General features: G+C 44.1%; 1 protein-coding gene across 1 annotated transcript in view; it reads right to left on the reverse strand.

Annotated features, from left to right (window-relative positions):
• The window catches only part of CFAP46 (cilia and flagella associated protein 46), a 418,285-nt gene that overhangs the window by 294,302 nt on the left and 98,138 nt on the right, over positions 1-25,845 (reverse strand). The window contains exons 17-18 of the mRNA XM_030202994.1: positions 23,004-23,131; positions 15,813-15,946 (exon numbers count right to left, since the gene is read on the reverse strand). Of these exons, the coding sequence (XP_030058854.1) occupies positions 15,813-15,946; positions 23,004-23,131 (262 nt within the window). The remainder of the gene's footprint in view (positions 1-15,812; positions 15,947-23,003; positions 23,132-25,845) is intronic.

The raw sequence follows: 25,845 nt of genomic DNA on the forward strand, positions 1-25,845 counted from the left end.
CGATTATTGGCACTAATTGGCTTGTTATTCTATTACATTGCATGCACAAATCGGGAACGTGCATAAATTTGCTCTCAATTTTTGGTGACTTTTATAGAATCAAGGAATAACGTGTGTCTTAAACACCAGTCACATTAAATAAGTGCACATTTAAAACTATATTCAGTAAATAGCACTGAACAAATGGCATAAAAATAAATCTATACGGAGTGCTTTTCTATAAATGGCGCTCCGAGTTGCACACAGTTTATAGAATAGTGCTTAGACCCAAATTCCATGCCAAAATTTGGGCACAAGGATTTACACCAATTGAAACCTGGTGTAAATTCTGGTGCATAAATTAGGAGCGGATCCCCGATATTCAGTAATACTGCATGCACCTTTAGTGAACGTCCCTGACCTGCCCACTTTTGAGCTGCTGTTATAGGATTTGCATGCGGTTCTTTACAGAACAGCGCATAGTAAAATTGTTGCCAATTAACACCATTAATTGATTGATACAGCCTAATTATTGGTGCTAATTGGCTCATTAGCTAATTTAGTTGCATGTGCATCTCAGGATAGTGTGTAATTTTGCGCATGTAAATTTGAGAGTCATTTATAGAGTCTGGGGGTTAACATGGGGCTAAAATTCTCATCATATATACCATACGCCTTCATGTCTTTTATCGCCCTCTAAGCTCCCATTGTTTCCTTCCAAAGTTTCAATGTCTATGTTCCTTTGTTACATTCCTTAACTACACCTCAATTGTTTCGCATAACTCTGCACAATGTAATCAATAACCAATCTGTAACAAATTGTATTTCCAACGTTCAACTCATATTGTAAGCCACACTGAACCCGCAAAAAGGTGGGAAAATGTGGGATACAAATGCAATAAATAAATAAAAATAAATAAATAAATAAATCTAGGCAGTCATTCAATAATCTTCCATTACATACTGCTGCATGTTTTGCATTTGTATATACAAAGCAAAGCACCTATCTAGAACTGGAACAGACCACAAGGCTAATACTCAAACATTTATGTGCTGGAGGCAGCACCATTTACCTAAAATACCTTTTTTTAAAAACTACTAGCAGTTCTATGAATAAATGTGGCAACTTTATTTACAAAATGAAACATTTATCTGTCTGAAAAAGGGTGGGGCAAGGGCTACACAAAAGGTTATATATTCAGCACAAAACAAAGTTGTGCCTGTTGAATAAATAACTTATTATTTAAGGTGTCAACAGATAAATAGCTGGTATAACTTTAAAATTATCACTACCCATTAAAAATTATACTTGGATTTTCAAAACTAGCCATTGTACAGATAGTGCTGCTAAAAATATACGTACATTTAAACATGTTTGGGCCAGTTATCAGCTATTGTGTGTATACTGAGCAGTGTTGAATATATATCACATGATGTGATACCCACAAGCGAGCCTTACTACTACTACTACTTATCATTTCTATAGCGCTACTAAACGTACGCAGCGCTGTACACTTGAACATGAAGAGACAGTCCCTGCTCGACAGAGCTTACAATCTAATTAGGACAGACAAACAGGACAAACAAGAGATAAGGGGAATATTAAAGTGAGGATGATAAAATAAGGGTTCTGAACAAGTGAATAAGGGTTAGGAGTTAAAAGCAGCATCAAAAAAGTGGGCTTTTAGCTTAGATTTGAAGACGGCCAGAGGTGGAGCTTGACGTACCGTCTCAGGAAGTCTATTCCAGGCATATGGTGCAGCAAGATAAAAGGAACGGAGTCTGGAGTTAGCAGTGGAGGAGAAGGGTGCAGATAAGAGAGATTTACCCAGTGAACGGAGTTCCTGGGGAGGAATGTAGGGGGAGATGAGAGTGGAGAGGTACTGAGCCTTCTCCGGAGTAGCCCCCACATGCTAGAATGCACTCCCTGAAAGGCTTTGCTTAACACAAGACTATCTCTGCTTCAGGAAGCAGGTGAAAACTTGGCTCTTCAACAAGTGTAACATACACACACACACTTGGCTCTTCAACAAGTGTAACACACACACAACACACACACGCTACACATACTATAGCAGGACATGTTTATCCACTCCTACCCTAGCTAAGATGAGGTGACCTCATTTGCAACGTTCTTTAAATTAGTACCTTATTTTCTTACTCCTGCTCTCTATCTTATGTGTTCCATCTTTGCTTATATTCTAGGCTACCTATGAAAAATGTTTTATTAAGCATTGTGTTGACATTGTAATGTTTAATACTATGCCATACTTTGTATTGTTGTTTTAATATTTTTACTGCTGTAATTGCCTATTGCTTATGTTTGACTTGTTCTTGCTATACACTGTCTTGAGTTAATTCCTTCAAAAAGGCGGTAAATAAATCCTAATAAATAAAATAAATATGTGTAACACAGTGACGGCCACCACTGCAATACATGTAGTTTTGGCTTGCAGGCCTAACTAGAACTATAAAGGGGAATTCTATCACAGGGCACATAGCATTTACACACCACTTGTGCGCATGAAAGTACAGAATACTAGAACTTGCCTGGGTAAGTAAGTATTTACGTACATAAATGCTAGCAGAACACCTAAGCGCTTTTCTTTAATGGTACATGTAAGTGGCAGAGGGTAAATGCAAAGGGAACATACACATGAGCGCTGATATTCACCAGCTAAAATTATATGAGTAAATTTAGTAAAGGAAAACTGCTATCTTAAACATATTGATACCAGCATCTAGGACCACACATTATGAAGAGACTAGATGCTGTGCATTTTCGTAGACACTATGTTTTCAATTGCAGGTCCAAGTAAATGGAATCAGATCCCGATGAATCTTACATTACTTATGGATACAACAGTGTTTAGGAAACAGTTTAAAGTATTTTCATTCTCAAAAAGCTACCATGGAATATAATCTAGCAGATGAGAATCATGGCAGATGAGAAGATATGAGCATGCTTATTGCTGGAGAATATATTTATTTTAGGAAATATATAATATTGGCTTTTTAATGACTTAGTGAATGCCATCATGTAATCCGCTTTGATAAAGGCAAAATATAAATAAACAATAAACAAAATACTTGGTTACTTAAGCACTATGCTAAATACCCAGATAAATTATTTAGCTAATTTACCTGCTTGGCTGGTTTTTAAGCATGGGCTCTTAGATTAACAATGAATGGAAATAAAGAGGAAGAGCTTTCAGAACTTTTAAACAATTAAATTTACTCAGGCCCCGATGCTCAGAAGCAATCGCGGTGCTAGAGGCTATTAGCGCCAGACTGGCGCCCGCATTTGCTGGTGCACAATGCTCAGAGGCGCCTACCGAGGAATTAAGGAGCTCGGTCCACATCAATGCAAATTGCAGGCAAATGTATTCAAAAGGAGGTCATTTCCTATCCCCCACCCCTCATGTTTAAAGAACAGCGCATAGAACAAAGGCGCCTTTACCAAGGCAAATCTTACGCCAACTCGGAGCTGGTGTTATGGTGTTTGTGCCAAGCCAGTGCCCAGAAGCATGCCAAGATGGTTTGAGTTGTCCAGTCTCATTCTCCTGATGGATTTCATTTCCCCAACACCTACATGTAGTTGAGCTCCTGGGTTATGCAGACAAAATCCAACCAGTCTTTACAGTGGGATTTAGGAAGGAATTTCTTGCAGATCCTTGGCCTGTTTCAAAACTGTCCGCTTGAGTTCAGACTTGTTCTAGGGGTTGTGAGCTGAAACCGGAGATGGCCACACACCTTCTACTGGGGCCGCTATGTACCGCAAAAGAAGGGCATGGCCACACCAAAGCTAGCCATCCATTCATCCCCCTTCTCCCCTCTTGCTTACCATGCAGCTCTTGTGCGCATGCCCCAGGCACCATCCTCCCCATAACTTCCAAACAACTTCCTAATGCTCAATGCTAAGAGTGTGCCTATTTTTGCATCTCATTAGCATTGAGCATTAGGGAGTAGTTCTGATGTGCTGTTCCAGGGCTATGTAGGGGTATTTTCCTGATATCTCACCTTTGCTGGTCTGGGGCCTATACAAGCCTGAACCATTCTTTTATAACTAATATGGATTCTACAGCCTGTGCCCTGAATACATCTGTAACCATCAGAAACCAGTTTTTCTACAAAGGAAATTTACTGCTTGGCATACCATGATGACTTCATCCAAGGACATGTTGTTTACTGCAAACTAGCCTCCAGTTATCCCCTAGGAGCTTACTTCACAGATACCATGGCTCCAAGTTTTTAATGAGAATTAAGAGGGAGGTTTGCTATTGTCTGATAAGTTTATTTGCTAATAACAAGGCCTCTCTTCATGACCATGAATTCTGCTGGACAGAATTACACCGTTGTCATTGGTCCATAGGTATCATCTGACTCAGAAAGATGTCAATGTTGGACTGAAGAGGAAGAGGAGAAAGGAGAAAGGAGAAAGGAGAAGAACAGAAGACCTGTTGGTAAACAGTTGGCTCTGAGAAGAGAGAGATTGAGAGAGAGAGAGAGAGAGAGAGAGAGAGAGAGAGAGAGAGACTGATTTCTAAACACCAGTGAACTAAAGTCCTTGTAATAAACTAACAAGGTCAGTTCCACGGCAACACTGAGGCCATACTCAAAAGTCTGTGAGCAGTATACAGAGTCAAGACCTTGGTCTTTATTCCTGGACTGAGATATGGTGGAATCTGATTCTTTACTGCTGGAAGTCTGCAGTAAGGACTGCAGGGTAAGAGATTAGCAGGATATACTACATATGGTTCAGGATTTAGTTAGTCTAGACTTTTATCTGTAAAAGACTGGTTCGTCTCTGGATTTGTGGTCCATAGTGAATTACTAGCTGCTGTGTCTATTTTGCACAATATATATATTTGTTGTAATCTCTCATACAGAGTTATTTAGCTGATCAGATTTCTGTATATATCAAACATATAAATGGCAAGTGACCGACTCACTTGCAAATGTGCAGTAGAGACTTCCCTCTCTGTCCCGCCTTCGCATCGACATGATGACGTCAGAGGGCGGAACAGAGAAGGAAACGGAGTCGGACGCTGCCATTGCCGCTGGAGCCTGGAAAGTTAAAAAGAACCAACATCGCCGGCGCACCAACCTTCAACCCACCCATCCCGGATGTCATTGTCGTCGTCGCCATTGCTCCCGCCCCCCTCCGTATTGGGCCCCCTGCACTGACTTGACAGCGCCTCTCACCTCCGTGTGGAAGCGCTGCAAGCAGCAGCAGAGCGATCTGCTGCTGCCTGCAGCGCTTTCACACGGAGGTGAGAGGCATTGTCAGGTTAGTGCAGGGGGCCCGGCACAGAGGGGGGAGGGAGCGGCGCCGAGGAGGGTAGCTGGACATGGGGGGAGGGCAGGGGGGAGAAGGCATGGTTGTTGGACATGGGATGACAGCAGGGCAGAGAGGAGGGTTGCTGGACATGGGGGGGAGGGGGGAGGCCTAGGGAAAGAGGAGGGTTGCTGGATAGGGGGGGAGGATCGGTGGACGGGGTGAGGCCAGGGGAGAGAGGAGGGCTGCAATACTCGCCCGTTTTTACGGGGTTAACGGCTAGTATATATATAGTGCTTCTTCGCCTTTTTGCAGTGCCCGTCATCGGCGCTCGGTGGGACTGACGAGGAAGAAGTAGATCCCCCTCTGCCTCGAGGGATCGGGTCCGACAGGGTTCGGTCCCGAGGGCCCTGGGTAGAGGGAGTGACCGGGGCCGATTGCCCGCGCGGCCTCTCACCCCTGCCGTTTACGGAGGACCGGCGGGCCGACGGGACCTGTACTCCTGGGGTTGATGCCATCGGTGCCGATTTCGTAGACATCGATACCGGTACCGAAGAACCGGCCGTCGATACCGATGCCGTCGAAGTCGACATCGAGGGGCCGGCGCAAGTTCTAAAAAGACGGTCCCGAAGAACTTGCCTCGCTACTTGTGTCCGTTTCCGGAGACCGAGACACAAGGTACACGACTTGGTATCGTGCTCCGGCCCGAGGCACTGGAGGCACCAAGCGTGAGTGTCGGTCTGCGAGATATGCCGGCCGCACCGACCACACTTTTTAAATCCACTCGGGACCTTCGAGGACATCGACGGAAAAATCGCATCGGCGAAGTCAAAGTCGTCGATGGTGGCGGTAAAAATCACACCTCGAAAATAAATCGACCGCGCGGCCACAAGGCCACAACGCGACGCCCCCGCTAAGAGACGAGGGAAACAAAGTTCAACGTTTTTTTTTTTAAAATAAAAATAGAAAACGCGAACCGGTGAAAAGAAGAAAAGAAGAAAAATTTGCGCAAAAACGCAATCCGGTTTCCGGGGCTGACAGAGAGAGAGACGAACGCGGCTCTCTCCAGCGCAGAAAAGAAAGAACTGAGCGGGAACGGTCGCGCACGGGCGGGAAGGCGGCCGCGCATGCGCGGTGGGCGTGCCCTGCATGCGGGACCGCCCGCAAAGTTTTGTTCCGGTTGGTGGGGGCTGCCGTGGACGTCAACCCAGTCGTGAGAACAAGCAGCCTGCTTGTCCTCGGAGAAATATATATATATATATATATATATATAGAGAGAGAGAGAGAGAGAGAGCTTGGTGATAATCTATATTTTTGGTAGTACAAGTTTATTTTTGTAACTTGTTTTGCAATTTGCCACATATAATTTTTTATATTTATAATAAATAATTATTTATTCCAATTGTGGCATTGTTCCTTTCACTGGTACAGCTAGCTAGTCAGAGTCTAAGGGCCAATTAGGTACTGTCATAACCCTGAGAAAACGAGTCCAGAATAACTGCTTTTGTGTGTGATTATCTGATATTGAAGTACCTACAGTTATTTCTCCAACACTGTTTAGTACAGCGCAGGAGTTTTGATCATCAGGTCCTCAGGGACCCTGAGGACCTGTTTACTACACTGTGTTAAGCAAACATACATAGTAGATGACGGCAGATAAAGACCTGTATGGTCCAAAAAGACAAACTCATAGCATAAGGTATGATGTGATACTACATATGTATACTTGATCTTGATTTGTCTTTGCCATTTTTAGAGTACAGACCATAGACGTCTGCCAGGCACTGGCCTTATTCTCCAACTACTGAAGTTGTCATCGAAGCCCACTCCAGCCCATCCAAATCTCTTCAGCCATGATTGGAGCACAGACCGTAGAACTCTGCCCATCACTGACCTATCTGTCCAGCTACAGTTAGGGCACAGACCGTAGAAGTCTGAACAGCACTGGCCTGTCTGTCCAGCCATGATTAGAGCACAGATCGTAGAAGTCTGCCCAGCACTGGCCTTGTTCTCCAACTAATGAAGCTGAATCTGTCCAGCCATGATCAGGGCACAGATTATAGAAGTCTGCCCAGCACTGGCTTGGTTCTCAATTACTGATGTTGCCATCTAAACACTGATAAGCTTGCCGGTTCCATGTCTTCCTTACAGGATTCTTTCATGTTTATCACACACATTTTTAAAATTCTGTTACTGTTTTCAACGCCACCACCTCCTGCAGGAGGGCATTCCAGGCACCTACCACCCTGTCCGTGAAAAAGTACTTTTTGATGTTATTCCTGAGTGGGCCCCCCCTGCAATCTAAATTCATGTCCTCTAGTTCTACCACCTTCCTTCAACTGGAAAAGGTTTGTTTGTATAGTAATACTTTTCAAACATTTGAATGTCTGTATCATATCACCCCTGTCTCTCCTTTTCTTCAGGGTGTACATTTTCAGATCATCAAGTCTCTCCTCATGTCTTGTGGCACAAACCCCATACCATTTTTGTCAATCTTCTCTAAACTGCTTCAAGTCTTTTTGCATCCTTAGCAAGATGTGGCCTCCAAAAATGAACACAATACTCCAAGTGGGGCCTCACCAACGACTTATACAGGGACAACAACACCTTCTTTCTTCTACTGGTTATATCCCTCTCTAAGCAGCCTAGCATTATTCTGGCCGTGGCCACTGCCTTGTCACATTGTTTCATCACCTTGAGATCCTCAAACACCACCAACCCAAGGTCCTGTGCTGTGCTTACCGATCTCTCTCCTCCTATCTGGTACATCTCCTTTGGATTTCTGCACCCTAAGAGGGGCATAATCGAAAGGGGCGTCCAAGTTTTCCTGAGGACGTCCTCGCAGGACGTCTTGGCGATGGGGAAACCCATATTATCAAAACAAGATGGGCGTCCATCTTTCATTTTGATAATACGGTCGGGGACGCCCAAATTGCGAAATTTAGGTTGACCTTAGAGATGGTCGTCTTTAGAGATGGTCGTCCCTGATTTTCGGCGATAATGGAAACCGAGGATGCCCATCTCAGAAACGACCAAATCCAAGCCCTTTGGTCGTGGGAGGAGCCAGCATTCGTAGTGCACTGGTCCCCCTCACATGCCAGGACACCAACCGAGCACCCTAGGGAGCACTACAGTGAACTTCAGAAATTACTCCCAGGTGCATAGCTCCCTTACCTTGTGTGCTGAGCCCCCTAAAATCCACTCCCCACAACTGTACACCACTACCATAGCCCTTATGGGTGAAGGGGGGCACCTACATGTGGGTACAGTGGGTTTCGGGTGGGTTTTGAAGGGCTCACATTTACCATCAGAAGTGTAACAGGAAGGTGGGGTGGGCCTCAAGTGCTCTACCAGTGAGCTTTCCTCCCAGATAGCGCACCCAGTCTTTCTGAGAAATCTCTTTGAGGCGGCAAATTTTTTCAAAGGCAGTTAGATATCCATCAATGTCACCTCGGGTATCATCAAACTGCGAAAACAAATTAGGCCTAATACAGGCTGTGGATCCTGCCTCTGGCCTTAGCGCAGGGATTAGGCAGGAGCTTTGGATATGAGCCCTTTCCATCTCCAGCTTCAGTTTCTACAGATGGAGTTCCCACTCCTCTCGCCGATGTCACTCTTCCCTTTCCTCTTGCTGCAGCTGGCCTAGCCAATGTCGCTGTTCCCGTTCATCTCGCTGCAACTGCTGTTCGTCTAGCTGCTGTTGCTCTAGCATGTAGATTTGCTGGATCTCAGCTGGTGTGGCGTCTGGCTCTGCCAACTCACGAGCCTCTGCCCACAAGGGGTCTGCTCTTCCCACAAGAGAACTTTGCGCAAGCCAGTCCTGCAGCTTTTTCCCGCTGAGATCATCCGGTTGCTCATGTGTTAGGTCAGGCATCTCTGGTGTCTGCAAGCCACTGCCGGTCACCATCAGCACACTGCTAATCTCCTAACACTATCAAAAGAATACTGAACAAGAAAGGGACACTGTTACTGCTGCACTTGTTCACTGTGCTCTGTGTCTACAGGTTACAGATAAAAAAAAGTCTCTGAACCACTCAGTGGATGGTGACTCTCACGCCACACACTAAGCCTGAGAATCCCACTGCTGCCTCAAAAAAAAAAAGGACAGGTTTGTCACAAAAAGCCTAGCCACTCGCCTGAGGTTACCCCATAGCCACTCAGAGGGTCTATCCCCAGTAGAGGTAAGCTCTGCCTGTACCTGCTGCTTGTGCTCTACACTAGAACCCTCCTCCCACTGACTGGGTCACAACTGTCTCTGGGCGAATCTCCCGCTCTCAAACTATCCCCAGTAATTTCTAGGTTACTGGGGCCACACTCTCAGTTCCCAGAAAGCACTCACAAACCCAAACACAAACCACTAGGATTCTTTATCAGTCCAGGCAGAGAGGCAATAAACAGTGGAAAAAAATAGTGCAATCAGCAAACAATAACAGGTACCTGAAAATATGGATCAATAATAACACTAACTAAACCTTTGCTTACTTCCTACAAAGTGCCTGGGGAGATCAGGGCATATAGCTGTTCACCAGTCATCAAATATAACTGTTTTTTTACAGGACTTCAGCAACAAGCTGTCTCTCTCTCTCTCTCTTTCTCCCGAGCTGAAACTGAAACAAAAGCCAATACAATAGAATTGAAAAAAGTTCCTGGGCCAATCAGAGCCCAGTCAACAACATTTGAAAAAAGCTGGCGACATCACTCAGGCATTTCCTTATCTGTGTTAACTAAGGAAAGAAAGGTTAGTTCTTTGTAACAGCTTACAACATAACATACACCACCTGCTGGCCAAACTAGAGAAATCACTTCAAGATTTAATAAAGGCAATTTTACAGGCTTACACTGTTCTGTCACATGTGGTATGGGGGGGGGGGGCGTTAGGGAGGAGCCCGGGGTTATGCGTGTGCTGGCAATATTCAGTGCCAGCACCCACGTAGCTAAGCGGTCTAATTTAGGAAACCTGAAAAGCTGTCCTAAATTAGACTGCTTAGCTATGTATATGCCAGAAGTGAATATTCGCTGGCGCCCGTATAACTTTTTTTGCCAAATAAATCCTCCCTGATCCCCCTTTGGTCCCTTGACAAAGTCCCCTCCTTCCCTCCCCCTTCCCCCAGCCCACCACCATGAACAGATCACTCCACTCCCCCGGAACGACCTCCCTGCCTCAACCCCCCAGGCCTACCTTTCCACCTGGTGGTCTTTGGGGGTTGTTGTGGACAAGAGTGAAGCCCCTTTGCTCCTGGCCCTTTCGGCTGCTAAGTGAAAATGGCTGCAGTGACCTTTTGCGGCAGCTCGTGGTATTACACAAAGTACTGTGAGAGGTTACAGCAGCCATTTTCACTTAGCAGCCACAAAGGGCAGGAGTGAGGCAGCTTTGCTCCTGCCTCCAATGACCCCCCAAGGTAGTCTTGTGGGGGGGGGGGCAAATGTGCCAGGGGGAGGGTCTCAACCTGAGCAGGCTGGAGGGAGGGGATGGCAGGAGAGTGGCCATTTCAGGAGGACTCGGCACTTCAAAAAAAAAAAAAAACAGGCGGGTCCAGGCTGATATTCAGCTGAGCCCGTATAACTGTCTTATGTGAGCCCTAGCTGACTATCAGCTGGAATCTGCATATACTCTGGTGGCCAGGCTACAAATTAGCACCAGATACTCAGTGCTGGTGCCCGCACATGGTCTGGCACTGAATATCTTGGGCTAATCCAGCCGGCAATGGTTAGCATTTAAAAAAATGCTGACCGCTGCCAGATGAATATCGAGGGGTGTATTTATAGGTTCATTATTTATATGATGGTTGTGTTATTATTATTATTATTATGTTCATTTTATTTTCTCCAATGTTATATTTTAATGGAGACTTCATAGTCCGCTCTGTAATTTATAATGGAAGACAGCAAATCAAATCAAATTTAATTATATAAATAATGCAACTTTTATTTATTTATTTATTACATTTGTAGCCCACCTTTTCCCACTTATTAGTAGGCTCAAAGTGGCTTACATCGTTCCGAAGAGGTGGTTATAGACTCCGGTGTGAAAAAATACAGTATAGGGGTACTGTTACAGTGACAAGTACAGTAAAGAAGTATAGGTAAATAGGTTGGGGTGATTTAGACAAAATGTTAGGGTGTGATCATGCGTCGGGGTTGAAAACTGTCCGTTTCCTGATTAAAATACCATATTATTCAGTGTTTATGTCAGATACTGTGGGGTATACCTTCTTGAACAGGTGAGGTTTTAGTTTTTTTCAGAATTCTAGATGATTATTCATAGATTTCAGGCATTTTGGTAGAGAATTCCAGAGCTGTGTGCATATGTAAGAGAAACTTGACACATATATTGATTTATACTTCAGGCTTTTACAACTTGGGAAGTGAAGAGTTAAGTATGTTCCGGCTGATTCAATTGTGTTTCTAAATGGTAAGTCAATTAGTTCAGACATATAGCTCGGGGCTAGACCATGTATTACTCTGTGAACAAAGGTACAAATCTTGAAAGCCATACTTTCCTTGATTGGTAGCCTGTGTAGTTTCACTACTGTAGTACTTCACTACAACAGCTTATAATGATCATTATATAGCTGATGTTTGAGTAACTTGTTGCTTTATTCTATGATCCATGTGAAACCAATGTGTAACATTATTTTTTCTATAGTGTAATTTTACTGCATCGCTTTTCTCCATAGTTGTTTTTAATTTTTTAATTTGGCTTGTCATCCTTTCCACGACCTCTAAAATTCCAGGCCAGTGTGAACCTGCCTCAATCTCACATGTTACCAGTCAGGATTTTTAAAATTTTGATTAGGCCTCATCCTTCTTCCTCTACAACTCCTCTGCCACAGCAATAATTCTCAGTTCTTGCTCACGAGGGGCATAATTGAAAGGGGCGCCCAGGTTTTCCTGAAGACGTCCCGGTAAAGGGGCGGGGAAACCTGTATTATCGAAACAAAATGGGCGTCCATCTTTCATTTCGTTAATACGATCGGGGATGCCCAAATCGTGAAATTTAGGTCGACCTTAGAGATGGTCGTCCCTGATTTTCGGCGATAATGGAAAGCAAGGATGCCCATCTCAGAAACGACCAAATCCAAGCCCTTTGGTCGTGGGAGGAGCCAGCATTCGTAGTGCACTGGTCCCCCTCATATGTCAGGACACCAACCCTTATGGGTGAAGGGGGGCACCTACAGTTGGGTACAGTGGGTTTCTGGTGGGTTTTGAAGGGCTCACATTTACCACCACAAGTGTAACAGGAAGGGGGGATGGGCCTGAAGTGCACTGAAGTACTCACTAAAACTGCTCCAGGGACCTGCATACTGCTGTCATGGAGCTGGGTATGATATTTGAGGCTGGCATAGAGGCTGGAAAAAATATTGTTAAAAATTGTTTTTGAGGGTGGGAGGGGGTTAGTGACCACTGGGGGAGTAATGGGAGGTCATCCCCGATTTCCTCCGGTGGCTGCGTACACTTTGTAGCGCTATATAAATACTAAATAGTAGTAGTAGTCATCTGGTCATTTAGGGCACATTTTTGTGGCTTGGTCGTAAGAAAAAAAGGACTAGGTCCATTATCGGTCGAGGACGCCCATATGTTAGGCATGCCCCAGTCCCGCCTTTGCTACGCCTCCAACACGCCCTCGTGAACTTTGGTCGTCCCCACGACGGAAAGCAGTTGAGGATGCCCAAAATCGGCTTTCGATTATGCCGATTTGGGTGACCCTGTGAGAAGCAGGGCCGTGCTAACCCGGTAAGCGGGGTAAGCACGGCAGGAGGGCGCCTCACCTTCAAGGGCGCCGCCGCCGCCGTGTTTAACAAAATTAAAAAATACTAACCTCTCGAGTCACGTTGGCGCCTACATGCGCTGCTGGCTCTGGCTGCTACTGCCTTCCCGTGCGCTGCAGCCTGCGCTCATTCGTCTGTTTAGTTTAGGCTAAGCACCGCCCCAGCGTGACGCACGGCGTGACGTCATCGCGCCTGGAGCCTCGCAGGCAGTTCGACTCCAAACAAGGGACGGGTGTTTGCCGCCGCCACGTTGGAGACTGAGTAGTGCTGGGACGGAGACGGAGAGAGGAGAGCCGGCGCCCTTGGATCTGATCAGCTGCTGCTCCCCGCTCCCGCAGCTCGTTTTTATCATCGGTAAGGAGATAATTCAGCCTTTACAACTCAAAAACAATTTGTAACTTATAAGTCAATTCATAAAAGTACGTTTTTTAACAGGATTTAAAATTCAAAAAAAGAGGGACGCCTTGTTTAACTTAGTTTTCATTATTGTAATGGCTGGCAGGCTGGCCTACACTGCCGAGGTTGTTTTGCTCCACAATATCTTTGAAAGTGTAGGTGTGCCTTGGGTTTGAAAAGGTTGGGAAACAGTGTACTAGGGATGGCCAGGGAGCTGCTGGAATTAGCCATGAGATAGGAAAGGGAAAGGCCGGGTGTGGGAGAAAACATGGATACTGTTGGTGGCAATGTATGAAAGAAGGAAAAAGGTCATGAGTGATAGCTCCCTAATGAGAACCTGAGCAGGAGGAGAAAAACTAGTTGAGTGATAGGAGAAGAGATTCAAGCACAGGTGGGTCTTCTGCTGCGTTACAGCACAGCACCAATCCATCTTAAGATAAGGCAAGGAGGAAATTTCTGGGGGGGGGGGGGGGGGGAGAGAACAAGCTATAATCAGGGAGGAACGAAGGAGGAGGAGAGAGTAAAGGGCAGGAAAGGACAATAAGAGCTGATGGAACACAAAGGCAAAGAGGAAGATAGGAAAAAGAAGGCAAGGAAATTTCTGTGTGTTGGGGGGGGGGGGGGGGGACTAAGAACAAGCTAGAATCAGGGAGGAAGGAGGGGAGACTAAGGCATGAGGAAAGGAAGATAAGCTGATGAGTAATAAAATGGATTGTGACATAAGTATAACAGTCATATAATACTAGTAAAAATGGCCCGTTTCTGGCGCCGATGAAACGGGCGCTAGCGGGCACGGGACTCCCTTCCCCTCCCCTTCCGGTACCTGTTCCGTCGGCCCAGGAAAGAAAGAGCCCCCTCTTTCCTCCCGTAGCGGTGGCTTCCTTGCTGCATGGTGTGGGAGTCCGGCTCTCGGCATTTCAAAATGGCCACCGAGAGTTGAAGTCTCGGCGAGGCAGCTTGAACTCTCGGCGGCCATTTTGAAACGCCGAGAGCCGGACTCCCACACCATGCAGCAAGGAAGCCACTGCTACGGGAGGAAAGAGGGGGCTCTTTCTTTCCTGGGCCGACGGAACAGGTACCTCTAGACCACCAGGGAGACATGCGTAAGGGGAGGGGAGGTGACAGGGAGGGAGGGAGGTTGGTGAGGTTAAGCGTGTGCTACCGTGGGCGGGGCTATGTGGCGAAAGGGGCGGGGTTCATGTGCACGTCAGCGGCGGCTGGGATTTGTTGGAAGGGGAGGAGTAGGGTACTGCTCCCCGTGCGTAAATTTGTTTTAGTGTTCTGCCCTCAATGTCATCATGTGTGACGCAAGGGCGGGGCATGAAGATGTTGTGGTGGCTTTACCACCATGAAACCACAAACCGGTGTGTGAGTGACTTCAGTGATGTCAGTGTCCTCAGAACGTTGAGGCTGCGTTTTATTATAGTAGATTTCCAGTTCTAGTAGTGCTTAGGATCCAGCAACTATATTGTAAAAAAACAAAGTAATTGACTTTAAAATGATGGCTCAGAGTAAATGTAATGACAAGGATGCCACTTATTTACCACTGCTTTTGACTCCTAACTTACTTGCCCTGTCCTTTATCCTCACCTCTCTATTCCCTTACCCTTAATTGTTCTGTCTGTGTACTGTCTTATATCTAAGATTGCAAGCTCTTTGAGCAGGGACTGTCTTTGTGTATGGTGTGCAGCGCTGCGTATGCCTTGTAGCGCTATATAAATAAGTAGTAGTAGTAGTGGTTATAACGGAGCCCCGAAAAGAAAAAAAAACAGTTCATGTCAATATGAGGCCGATATATACAAGGACTTAGTCCACGGGGGCGAAGTTTGCTCCTTAACCTACCGTGAGTTGGTCTGAAGTTTAAACACACTATCCCCAATATTGGTTGGCACACACAGCGGAGAGTATAAAAATTTGATGATGGTCTGTTCAATACTTATATGTGATGTTCCATTGTACTGTTGAAGTTTTATATTTTATGGTATCTGTTATACCATGTTTATTTCCTCATCAATAAAAATGTTGAAACATAAAACTAAGTGGTTGTAAACCCTTTATTTGTTCAGCAATCCCACAAAGATGCACTCCATCTTTCAGCTCCTATTTCCTTTGCATCTTGTGCCAAACTGGGGGGGGGGGGGGGGGCCAACTGATAGTCTGCAGGGGGGCACCACAGACCCTTGGCACGGCCCTGGTGAGAAGGATGCCCATCTTGCGATTTTTGTCAAAAGATGGGCGCCCTTCTCTTTCGAAAATAAGACTGAATGTCTCCAATACATCCCCAGCCCCTGAACATCAGAGAAAAAGGAACGGGTCCTAGAATCAAAATCCCATAAACTGAATGATGACAAACTGCAGAGCTGGTGGGCCACTTCTTCATTTTATATCACCTGTATATTATCCACTCAGGATCTTGCTCAGTGTATTTTGGAACATATTCTGCTGAATGTCTGCTTTTATCTTCAGGAAGAACGGCACGTTCATTTAGTTGAGCTCCCTCTGATCTTAGTAAGTGAATAGTTGCCTGAAAGTATATAGAAAAGATAAACAGACATGTTACTTTATAGTTCATGTTGAATATCATTCCCACAGTCTGACATTTTTAGAATATGGAGCCACTTGACATCTCTCTCATAGGTCAGATGTAACCTTATTTTAGAGTTCATAACTGGATGTTTGATATTTAGGTTAACAAAATCCCCCTGATTCTATAAAAGTCGCCAAAAATTGCAGTTCTAATTTAGGCGCAGCCCCAATTTGCACGTGCAATTTAATAGGAGTGGAGGAGTGGCCTAGTAGTTTGACATCCAAAGGTGACTGGTTCAAATCCCACTGCTGCTCCTTGTGATCTTGGGCAAGACATTTAACCCTCCATTGTCTCAGGTAGAAACTTAGACTGTGAGCCTTCTAGGAATAGGGAAATACCTAGTGTACCTGAATGTAACTCACCTTGAGCTACTACTGAAAAGGTGTGAGCAAAATCTAAATAAATAAAAATAGAATGAGTCAATTAGTGCCAATAATTGGCTTTTTAACAAGCAACTGTTGGCACTAATTAGATTTAATTGGGACGTACATGCCTAAAATTTACATGTGGCCTGAAATTGGGGATGCGGAAATGGGAGGATCATGGGCGTTTCAGGGTAGATCGGGGACATGGTTTTGAGTTATGCACATAATCATAGACTAGGGGTACTCCATTTGTGCCATGTTTTTGTTGGTGCAAACAGCGGCACCTAAATTTACGTGTGACCTCTCCGCTTAAGCGTTATTCTATAAACCATGCTGAACTTTAAGCGCTGCTTATAGAATACCGCTTACGTGTGTATGTGTGTATGGGGGTGGGGTGGGGTTGGCATTGATTTTTTGGTGCAATTTATAGAATTCACTCCAATATGTGTTTTTAATTTTAAAAAATACTACAGATACGAAAACTACATGTAGAGTCTAATTTTATAACAGGGTGCCTATATAAAAAGTAAAAAAAAAAAGACACCTATTTTTTCAAAAGGAATCTGGGCACATAAGTAACCCAATAGTGGAGAAAGGCTTTCACACAAAATTATACCCCGCTACACCAAAGGTGCTAATGTTTGAATGCTATGCATTTACATATGTATTTTATAAAACAAACATATACACTGCACCTCTGCCCTGCTCTGCCCAAACTACAACCCAGAAAATGCCTATGTAAGGAGAGCTTATAAGTATACATCATTGTCAGAAAGTACCTGTACATGTGTATTTGCCCACACAAATATAACTGAGACTTTAATGCACAGAAATAAAGGATAAGAAATAAAATAAACCATTTTATTATATTAACACATGTCCTGATTAGTTTCTGACAGATAACAGTCCATTCCTCTCGGGTCCAGACAGAATGAACAGGTCAGTGCGAAAGATTGCATTTCCCAGAAAATATGAGTGAGTCATAAAATAGATCATGATGTCATTTCTCGTTCTGAAATGAAAGCTAGTCAAGAAACATTAAGTAAAAATGCATCACCATATTATTAGCGTTTTGCTGGTTACTTTTATTTCAGTATATTGTTTTATAAAAACCTTAATTAAAGTGGCAATATAGCTGGAATGCCTGTTGTTTTTTTGACTCAATAGCACAGGAATTGAGTTGAACTCTCCTTTGTGTAGCAACAAATTTTACACAGAACGCTGAAATTGGAATTGAGATGTCCAGATTGGGACATACTAAATTTCAGCAAAACAATGCATAAATTCTGCAGAATGAGAAGCTTTTGTAAAATATGTAGTAAGGATGTGTAGGAGTGCATCCATTTTACAAATATACACATTGAAAAAGTGAACAGCACAAACTTGGCACTTACACATGGCATGGTGATTTTGCAACTTACATGCATAAGAAGCATCACGTCCACATATAGCTGTCCTATCTAAAAGGGTTGAAACTGAAAGCGATTTAAGTGGGCAGGAGAGGTTCCTGCCTGCCTATATTGTGGTCAGCGTACCAGCTGCCAATATTCAGTGGCACTTAATTGGGCACTAACCAGCCAAACTGAAACCAGGAGAGGGATGAATATTACCGTAAGCCTGCTGCGAGAGGTTGTGGTGGCCATTTTGAAGCCAGAGCTCCAATGGCCAGGAGCGAGTGGACACTGCTTCTGCCCTGACCACCAGAGATATCAAAGGTAGGCTGGGGAGGAGGCTACAGGGAGTGGGGGGTCAGGACTGCATTATAAATCAGTATACTTGGCCGCTTCTCCTTCATAAGCACAAAAATCTGGAAATCTCTAACAAAAGCAACTATTGCTATTTTGTAAACTCTTGAAAGCCTTCTTTTTCAGGAAATCCTTTCATGTTGATAACACATAAGAACATAAGAATAGCCATACTGGGTCAGACTAATGGACCATCTACCCAGTATGCTATTTCCAACAGTGGCCAAACCAGGTCACAAGCAGCTGGCGGAAAACGCAAATAGTAGCAACATTCCATGCTACCAATCCCAGGGCAACCAGTGGGGTCCCCATGTCTATCTCAATAGCAGACTATGGAATTTTCCTTCAGGAATTTGTCCAAATCTTTTTTAAACCCACATATGCTAACCGCTGTTAACCCATCCACCGGCAGGGAGTTCCAGAGCTTAAATATTCTTTGAGTGAAAACATATTTCCTCCTATTTGTTTTTAAAAGTATTTCTATGTAATTTCATTGAGTGTCCCCTGGTCTTTGTACTTTTTGAAACAGTGAAAAATTGATTCACTTTTAACCGTTCTACAACACTCAAGATTTTATAGACTTCAATCATATCCCCCCTCAGCCGTATCTTTTCCAGGCTGAAGACCCCTAACCTCTTTAGCCTTTCCTCATATGGGAGGAGTTCTATCGCTTTTTATCATTTTGGTCACTCTTCTTTGAACCTTTTCTAATTCTGCTAAATCTTTTTTGAGATATGGAGACCAGAATTGAACGCAATACTCAAGGTGAGGTAACACCATGGAAAAATACAGAAGCATTATAATATTCTTATCTAAATTTGCATCCCTTGCCTAATAATTCCTAGCATCCTGTTTGTTTTTTTGGCTGCCGCCACACACTGGGCAGATTTCAGAATATAGTCTACTACCCTGTTTATAATCGGAAGAGAAAAACGCCTATATTGCGACCCAAATCGGGAGATGGGCATCTTTCTCCCAAATCGGTATAATCGAAAGCCGATTTTGGGCGTTTCCAACTGCAATCCGTCGCAGAAACGGGTAAAGCTGACGGGGGCATGTCGGAGGCGGAACTGGGGCGTGGTTATCGGCTGAGCAGAGATGGGTGTCTTTAGCTGATAATCGAAAAAAAAAAGGCGGTTTTACAGCGATTTTGGGTCACTTTTTGGACCCTTTTTTTCCACACACAAGTCCCAAAAAAGTGCCCCAACTGACCAGATGACCACTGGAGGGAATCGGGGATGACCTCCCCGGACTCCCCCAGTGGTCACTAACCTCCTCCCACCAAAAAACTCCCACTTTACAAACTTTTTTTCCAGCCTGTATGCCAGCCTCAAATGCCGTACCCACCTCCATGACAGCAGAATGTGTTCTATCCTCTGACAGCCTTTCCTTGGTTCTGATGTGGCTCTCGGGTGAGTGTGACACCTTTTCTGTTAAGGGCACTGCAGAGTCACATCAGCAATGCATTGTGGTGGGTGTAGGGTATTGGGCTCCGTGATTCCACTAGCTTGTGCCACATGCTCACGATGTTGGTAGTTGGTAGGCTCTACTCCCGTGGTGCTTTTCCCTCTGCTGGGTCAGAGTGTGCCCTGTTTTGTTTCCGGTAGTCCATGAGGTAGTGGCCATTTTTGTAAGCAAGTTTTAGATCCCTTTCACGTGTTAGCCACGTTAGAGAACTTAGTTCTTACCTTGAATGTGGCTGAAAGAGGGCATTGTACAGCATTCTGCCAGCTCTGACCTACTACTCATCTCAGTACCAGGGAGACTCGTTGCCAGTGGGGCACAACCTCTGATCTGCAGTTAACTGTGAGTAAGCGTGCTTATTCCAATAAAGGACGTTTTCGGAGAGATTAGTCTTCATGTGTCAACTGGTGTGCCAATGTTATATAGCAGCAACAGGTCCTAGAGGACTGCGTGTATGCAGGTCCCTGGAGCACTTTTAGTGGGTAACGCAGTGCACTTCAGCCAGGTGGACCCAGGCCCATCCCCCCCTACCTGTAACACTTGTGCTGGTAAATGGGAGGCCTCCAAAACCCACTGTACCCACATGTAGGTGCCCCCTTCACCCCTAAGAGCTATGGTAGTGTTGTACATTTGTGGGTAGTGGGTTTTGGGGGAGGGGGGTTGGGTGCTCAGCACCCGTGGTAAGGGAGCTATGCATGTGGGAGCGTTGTCTGAAGTCCAACGCACTGACCTCTAGGGTGCCCAGTTGGTGTCCTGGCATGTCAGGGGGGTGAGTGTACTACGAGCAAATGGCTCGGATTAGGACGTTTTTGAGCTGGGCGTTTTTAGTTTCCATTATTGCTAAAAAAAACAAATGCCCAGCTGAAAAACGTCCATTTTTTCGAAAATACGGTCTGTCCCGCCTCTTCACGTACCCGTTTTCGGACATAGACGCCCATGGAGATAGGCGTTCGCGTTCGATTATGCCCCTCCACGACACCTAGATCTTTTTGTTGAGTGCTGACTCCTAAGATGGACCCTAGCATCAGGCAACTATGATTTGTATTATTCTTCCAAATGTGCATCACTTTGCATTTCTCCACAATAAATTTCATCTGCCATTTGGATACCCAGTCTTCCAGTTTCCTAAGGTCTTCCTGCAATTTTTCACAATTTGCATGTGTTTTGACAACTTTGAATAGTTTTGTGTCATCTGCAAATTTAATCACCACATTCGTCATTCCAATTTCCAGATAATTTAGAAATATGTTAAATAGCACCGGTCCCAGTACTGAATGTAAAGGCTGCTGCTTCTGTAAGTATGGAGGAAATAACCCTTTCAGTCCCAGGGCCTGAAGCTCTATGGGGCTGTGCAACCGTGTGGCAGCCATAAGGTTTGTACTAGAAAGTAAGAGTACAAGTGCATGTCCAGCACCCAGGCGAAACGGCTGTGCATCTATAAGAGCTGGAGGGTGTCTAGTGGTGTGACTGGAAATATATATACATATGCTCTTTATGGCTTGATAAAGTTAACACATAACAAACTCATGTTGATAATGCATAAGACCTTTTGCTCAATATAACTGTCCTTTTCACCAATGTATCACTCTGGGCCCCTTTTACTAAGCCGCGTAGGCACCTACGTGCGCCCAACACAAGCGAAAATGGACTTACTGCCTGACTACCGCAAGGCTCTTGCAGTAATTTCATTTTTGGCACATCCGCTACGCGCTTCTGAAAAATATTTTTTATTTTTGGACATGTGTAGCGGATGTGTGCCAAGCGGCATCTGATGCGAGTAGGTCCTTACCGTCTAAATTCTTTACCACTAGGTCTATGGCTGGCAGTAAGGTCAAAGACTCAAAATGGGCGTGCGGCAATTTTGATTTTGCCACACGTCCATTTTCGGCAAAAAAAGAGGCTTTTTTTACAGGCGTGCTAAAAAATGATTCTGCCCACGCCTAAACTACCGCAAGCCACTTTTCAGTGTGCCTTTGTAAAAGGACCCCTAAGTTAGTTATTTCACTCCACTATCCCTTCAGTACCCTCCACCATCCCTCTCCTTCTTTCAATAACCAGAACCTCCTGTCCTAAACGCACTACATCACTGTAATTATTTATTTATTTGTAACATTTGTATCCCACATTTTCCCACCCACAATTATTGTCTCCTCTACCTTCACTGCTAGCCACATTGAGACCAACCACATTGAGGAAATGTGGAATACGAATGGCAAAATAAATAAAATCTACCAAACTCAGTCAGTTCCCTTTATTTAAGAACAGGGTCGTGGTGGAAAGTGGTCATTTGAGGAAAATAAGTTTCAGGTTCAAGATGGGACGTGATTCTCCCATCTTCTTCAGGAATAGAACTTCAAATTCAACTTTGGCTGTCTTCTAAATTATCTTTGATAGAGATGTGGCCAGTTTCATAAATAAATACTGTGACTATGTACCAGGATATGTACAAAGGGATGGATTACTTTTAAATGAAATCATGGGCGCAGCCAGACTTCGGTGGGAGAGGGGTCCAGCACATTTTAGCACCCCCCCGGCGCCGCCGACCACCCCGCTATTGCCGACCCCCCGCTATTGCCGACCCCCCCGTCACCGCCGCCGCCGCCACCACCACCAACAACTTTGCCCCCCCGCCAATGACCTTCTCGACCCCCCTCCCCCAGCATCGCCAGCCAAGGTCCTCTTCTTCCGGCGCAAGGCAGGTCATTATGCCAAAATTCTTTACCACTAGGTCTATGGCTGGCGGTAAGGTCTCAGACCCAAAATGGCCGCGAAGCAATTTTGATTTTGCTGTACATCCATTTTCGGGGGGGGGGGGGGGGGGAGACCTTTTTTACAGGTGTGCTGAAAAATTATTCTGCGCGCGCCCAAAACCTGTGCCTACACTACCGCAGGCCATTTTTTTGCACGCCTTTGTAAAATGACTCATTGGTGCCTTAAAGTGGGAAGATGCCCTTTAAGACTAATAGAAAGTTTGAAGTTATAAACCATCAAATGCATGACCCATGCCCACGATCTAAAACCTGGCTTTGTTTACAAATGACCTCACAATGTCAAAGAAAAACAGCAACTTACAACAGGTTTTTTTTTTGCAAAAAGAAACGTAACCTAAAAAAATTATAAAAAAAATAATAGAAGAAATATGGAAGAGAAGATTTGTCAATGAAAAGTCAGGAGATGTTTGCTGCATACAGGATGGACCATGCATGCTCAGAACTTTACACTAATTCTGAGGAATGGGAAATTTATTTCTTCCTGGTGCTGTTGGATGATGTCACATACTTTGTGTGCATGAGTAATCTTAGTATAGTAAATAAAACTGGACAAATACTTAAGACCTAAGAAAGAGTTTAACAGGAATTAAGCAGAGATAACAATAAAAGGAGAAAAAGTTGTACAGGAGACATCATTTCCTTTACTAACCTCAGCATTAATAAACCTTATTTCTGCTAAAATCCGTAGTAAATCTCTTTCATAACCGAAAGGCTGAAAATCTTGCACAACTCGAAAATCAGATGCTACCACACTTTTACGTTGTTGTTTCCTCGGTGCTAAAAGAAAGAAATAGTTCAGTAGTTTTCAAGAAGAATTTTTATATTTTTCTCAAATTTTTTATAAAAAACATTCAGTGCCCTGTTTACTAAGCTGCACTGTAGGTGCGCTAATGTTTTTAGCACATGCTAATAGTATAGACACCCATAGTAATATATGGGTGTCTCGCGTTAGCATGTGCCAGTTTTTAGCGCACTCTAAAAATGCTAGCATGCTTTACTAAACAGGACCCTAAATGTTCAAAGAAATGCTGACTGGTCCTTTTGTCTTTCACTCCTGTTTTTCTATTTTTGTCCTCTGGTAGTCTGTGCTATATATTTTCACCCATTCCCCCTTCTTTTGATGACATATTCACATGGTGCAAGGTACTCACTGGCCCAAGAACTAAAATGTCCATTTCAAGGTGCTCTCTCACACCGTACTGGGAGCCACTTCTCTCTCTCCTCAGCCTGAGTGCACTACTCAACACACCACATCCAGACCCATCAAGCCCCGACAGACAGCAGATCCAAACCTGGATTCCTTGCTGCAGTACTATGGCCTCAGCTACAAAAATGAACAAACATTTTGGGGGGAAGTTATCAAGCTGTATTAGGGCTTTAAGTTGCATTATTAAAGGGTTCTTTTACTAAGGTGCGCCACAAAGTGGCCTGTGGTAGTGTGGGCGTGTGTTTTGGACGCGCACTGGGACATTTGATGACCACGTCTAGAAAAAAGTTTTTTTTAAATGGGCCAGAAAATGAAACGTACAGCAAAATGAAAACAAGCGTGCGTCTATTTTCGGCCTGAGACCTTAACGCCACCCATTGACTTAACAGTAAGGTCTCACATGCTACATGGGCGGTAAGCATTCAGCACGCATCAACTGCCGCTTAACGCCGTGTTAGCGCCCTGCGCTAGAAAACATTTTCTAGTGCGTGTTTTCGGCACACACCAAAATCAGAATTACTGCCCGGGACACATGCAAGCCAGGTGGTAATGCCGATTTGGCGCATGCTGGACATGCGTAGGCCTTTATGGGCAATTGTAAAAGGGCTCCTTAGCCCTTAACGCGACCTAAAGGGCCCTAACACTGCTTGAATTATTTTACCACAGCGATATTTAGATAGCTGCAGGTTACATAGTAATAAGATGCAAAATATGCAAATCCATGTAAAGCAGTTCATTCTTATGTAAAAACCATAAGCTTTTTTGATTACTTGCCCCCTTTGTGCTATAAATGATGAAAGGCTATAGTTAAATAGATAGAAAAGCTCAGTATTAAAGTATCACAAAGGCATTATTTTAGCCAGGTAAGTAAGCTGACACTGGGATAAAATCAGAACAGGCAACTTGATCAAACAGAACAAATAATTTTCTCTCTCCACATAGCCAGGGGGCAGGGACAGAAAGCCTGGAGAAATTAGAAAAAATGTGAAAAAGAGAGATGCAAAGTTTGCAGGTTCAGGTTTACAGTATCTGTGGTGTTGGCTGGCCCTTGAATATTCAAAGTGAAAGCCTGCTGAGCATTTCTCTTTCCCTTTGAAAATTCACTTGAAGAAATGGACCTGCAAGCAAAGTAGATATTTCAAAAGTTGTTGTCTTCCCCTTTAGCAGCAATGTTTTAGCAATCAAGTTGGTGATCTAATTTGGTGACTGGGTGCACTCTTTCAGAAAGTAATGGTACCTATATCTTAATTCAGACTTCTATGCTGGCTGTGTAACTTTGGACAAATTATTTAAATAGCCTGCTCAACAGTTTATCCAGGTAAAATTGGATAACAGTAATAAAAATCATGATTTTTTTCCTACTTGTTTTTAACTATTGGTAATTTAAGAACACTCCATAGCATGAATGTTTTAAAAAAGAAACATAACTATTTACACTGGGAATGGTAGTATATACAGGGTTTTTGTTTTTTTGCTTTCCTTCTTCCTTTCTTTTAGTAATTCCATAATTTGAGAGGACAGAAAGCAAACTTTTCATTGAGGGCTCTGAGAATCAGTAGTGTGGCTTTCTAAAAGAGGCCCTGAGTTTCCATTTGACAATTTGTTGATGACACAGTTATTTAAAGCTGTTAAATCATGAGAGGATTGTGAAAAATTACAAGAGGACTTTATATGACTGGGAAACTGGGCATTGAAATGGCAGATGACATTTAATGTGAACAAGTGCAAACTGACGCATGTACTGTAGGAAAGAGGAATCCAAACTATAGCTATACGATATAAGGTTCCACACTAGGAGTCACCGCCCAGGAAAAGGATCTAGGTGTCATTGTTGACATGTTAAATTCTTCTGCTCAGTGAGCAGCAGTGGCTAAGAAAGCAAATAGAATGTTAGGAATTATTAGGAAAGGCATGGAGGACAAATTGAGAATATCATAATGCCTTTATATCACTCCATGGTGTGACAGCATCTCAAATATTGTATACAATCTTGGTCACCACATCTCAAAAACGATATAGCAGATATAGAGAAGAGTGACAAAAATGATAAAGGGGATGGGATGACTTCCCTATGAGGAAAGGTTAAAGAGTCTAGAGCTCTTGCTTGGAGAACAGACAGCTGAGGGGAGATATGATATAAGTCTATAAAATACTGAGTGGAGTAGAAATGGTAGACAGAATCACTTGTTTGCGCTTTCCAAAAATACATGAACTGGGGGGCACACAATGAAGCTACTCAGTAGTAAATTTTGAACAAATAGGAGAAAATATTTCTTCATTCAAT

The sequence above is a fragment of the Microcaecilia unicolor genome, chromosome 5 (assembly GCF_901765095.1).
Source record: "Microcaecilia unicolor chromosome 5, aMicUni1.1, whole genome shotgun sequence".
Taxonomy (NCBI): Eukaryota; Metazoa; Chordata; class Amphibia; order Gymnophiona; family Siphonopidae; genus Microcaecilia; species Microcaecilia unicolor.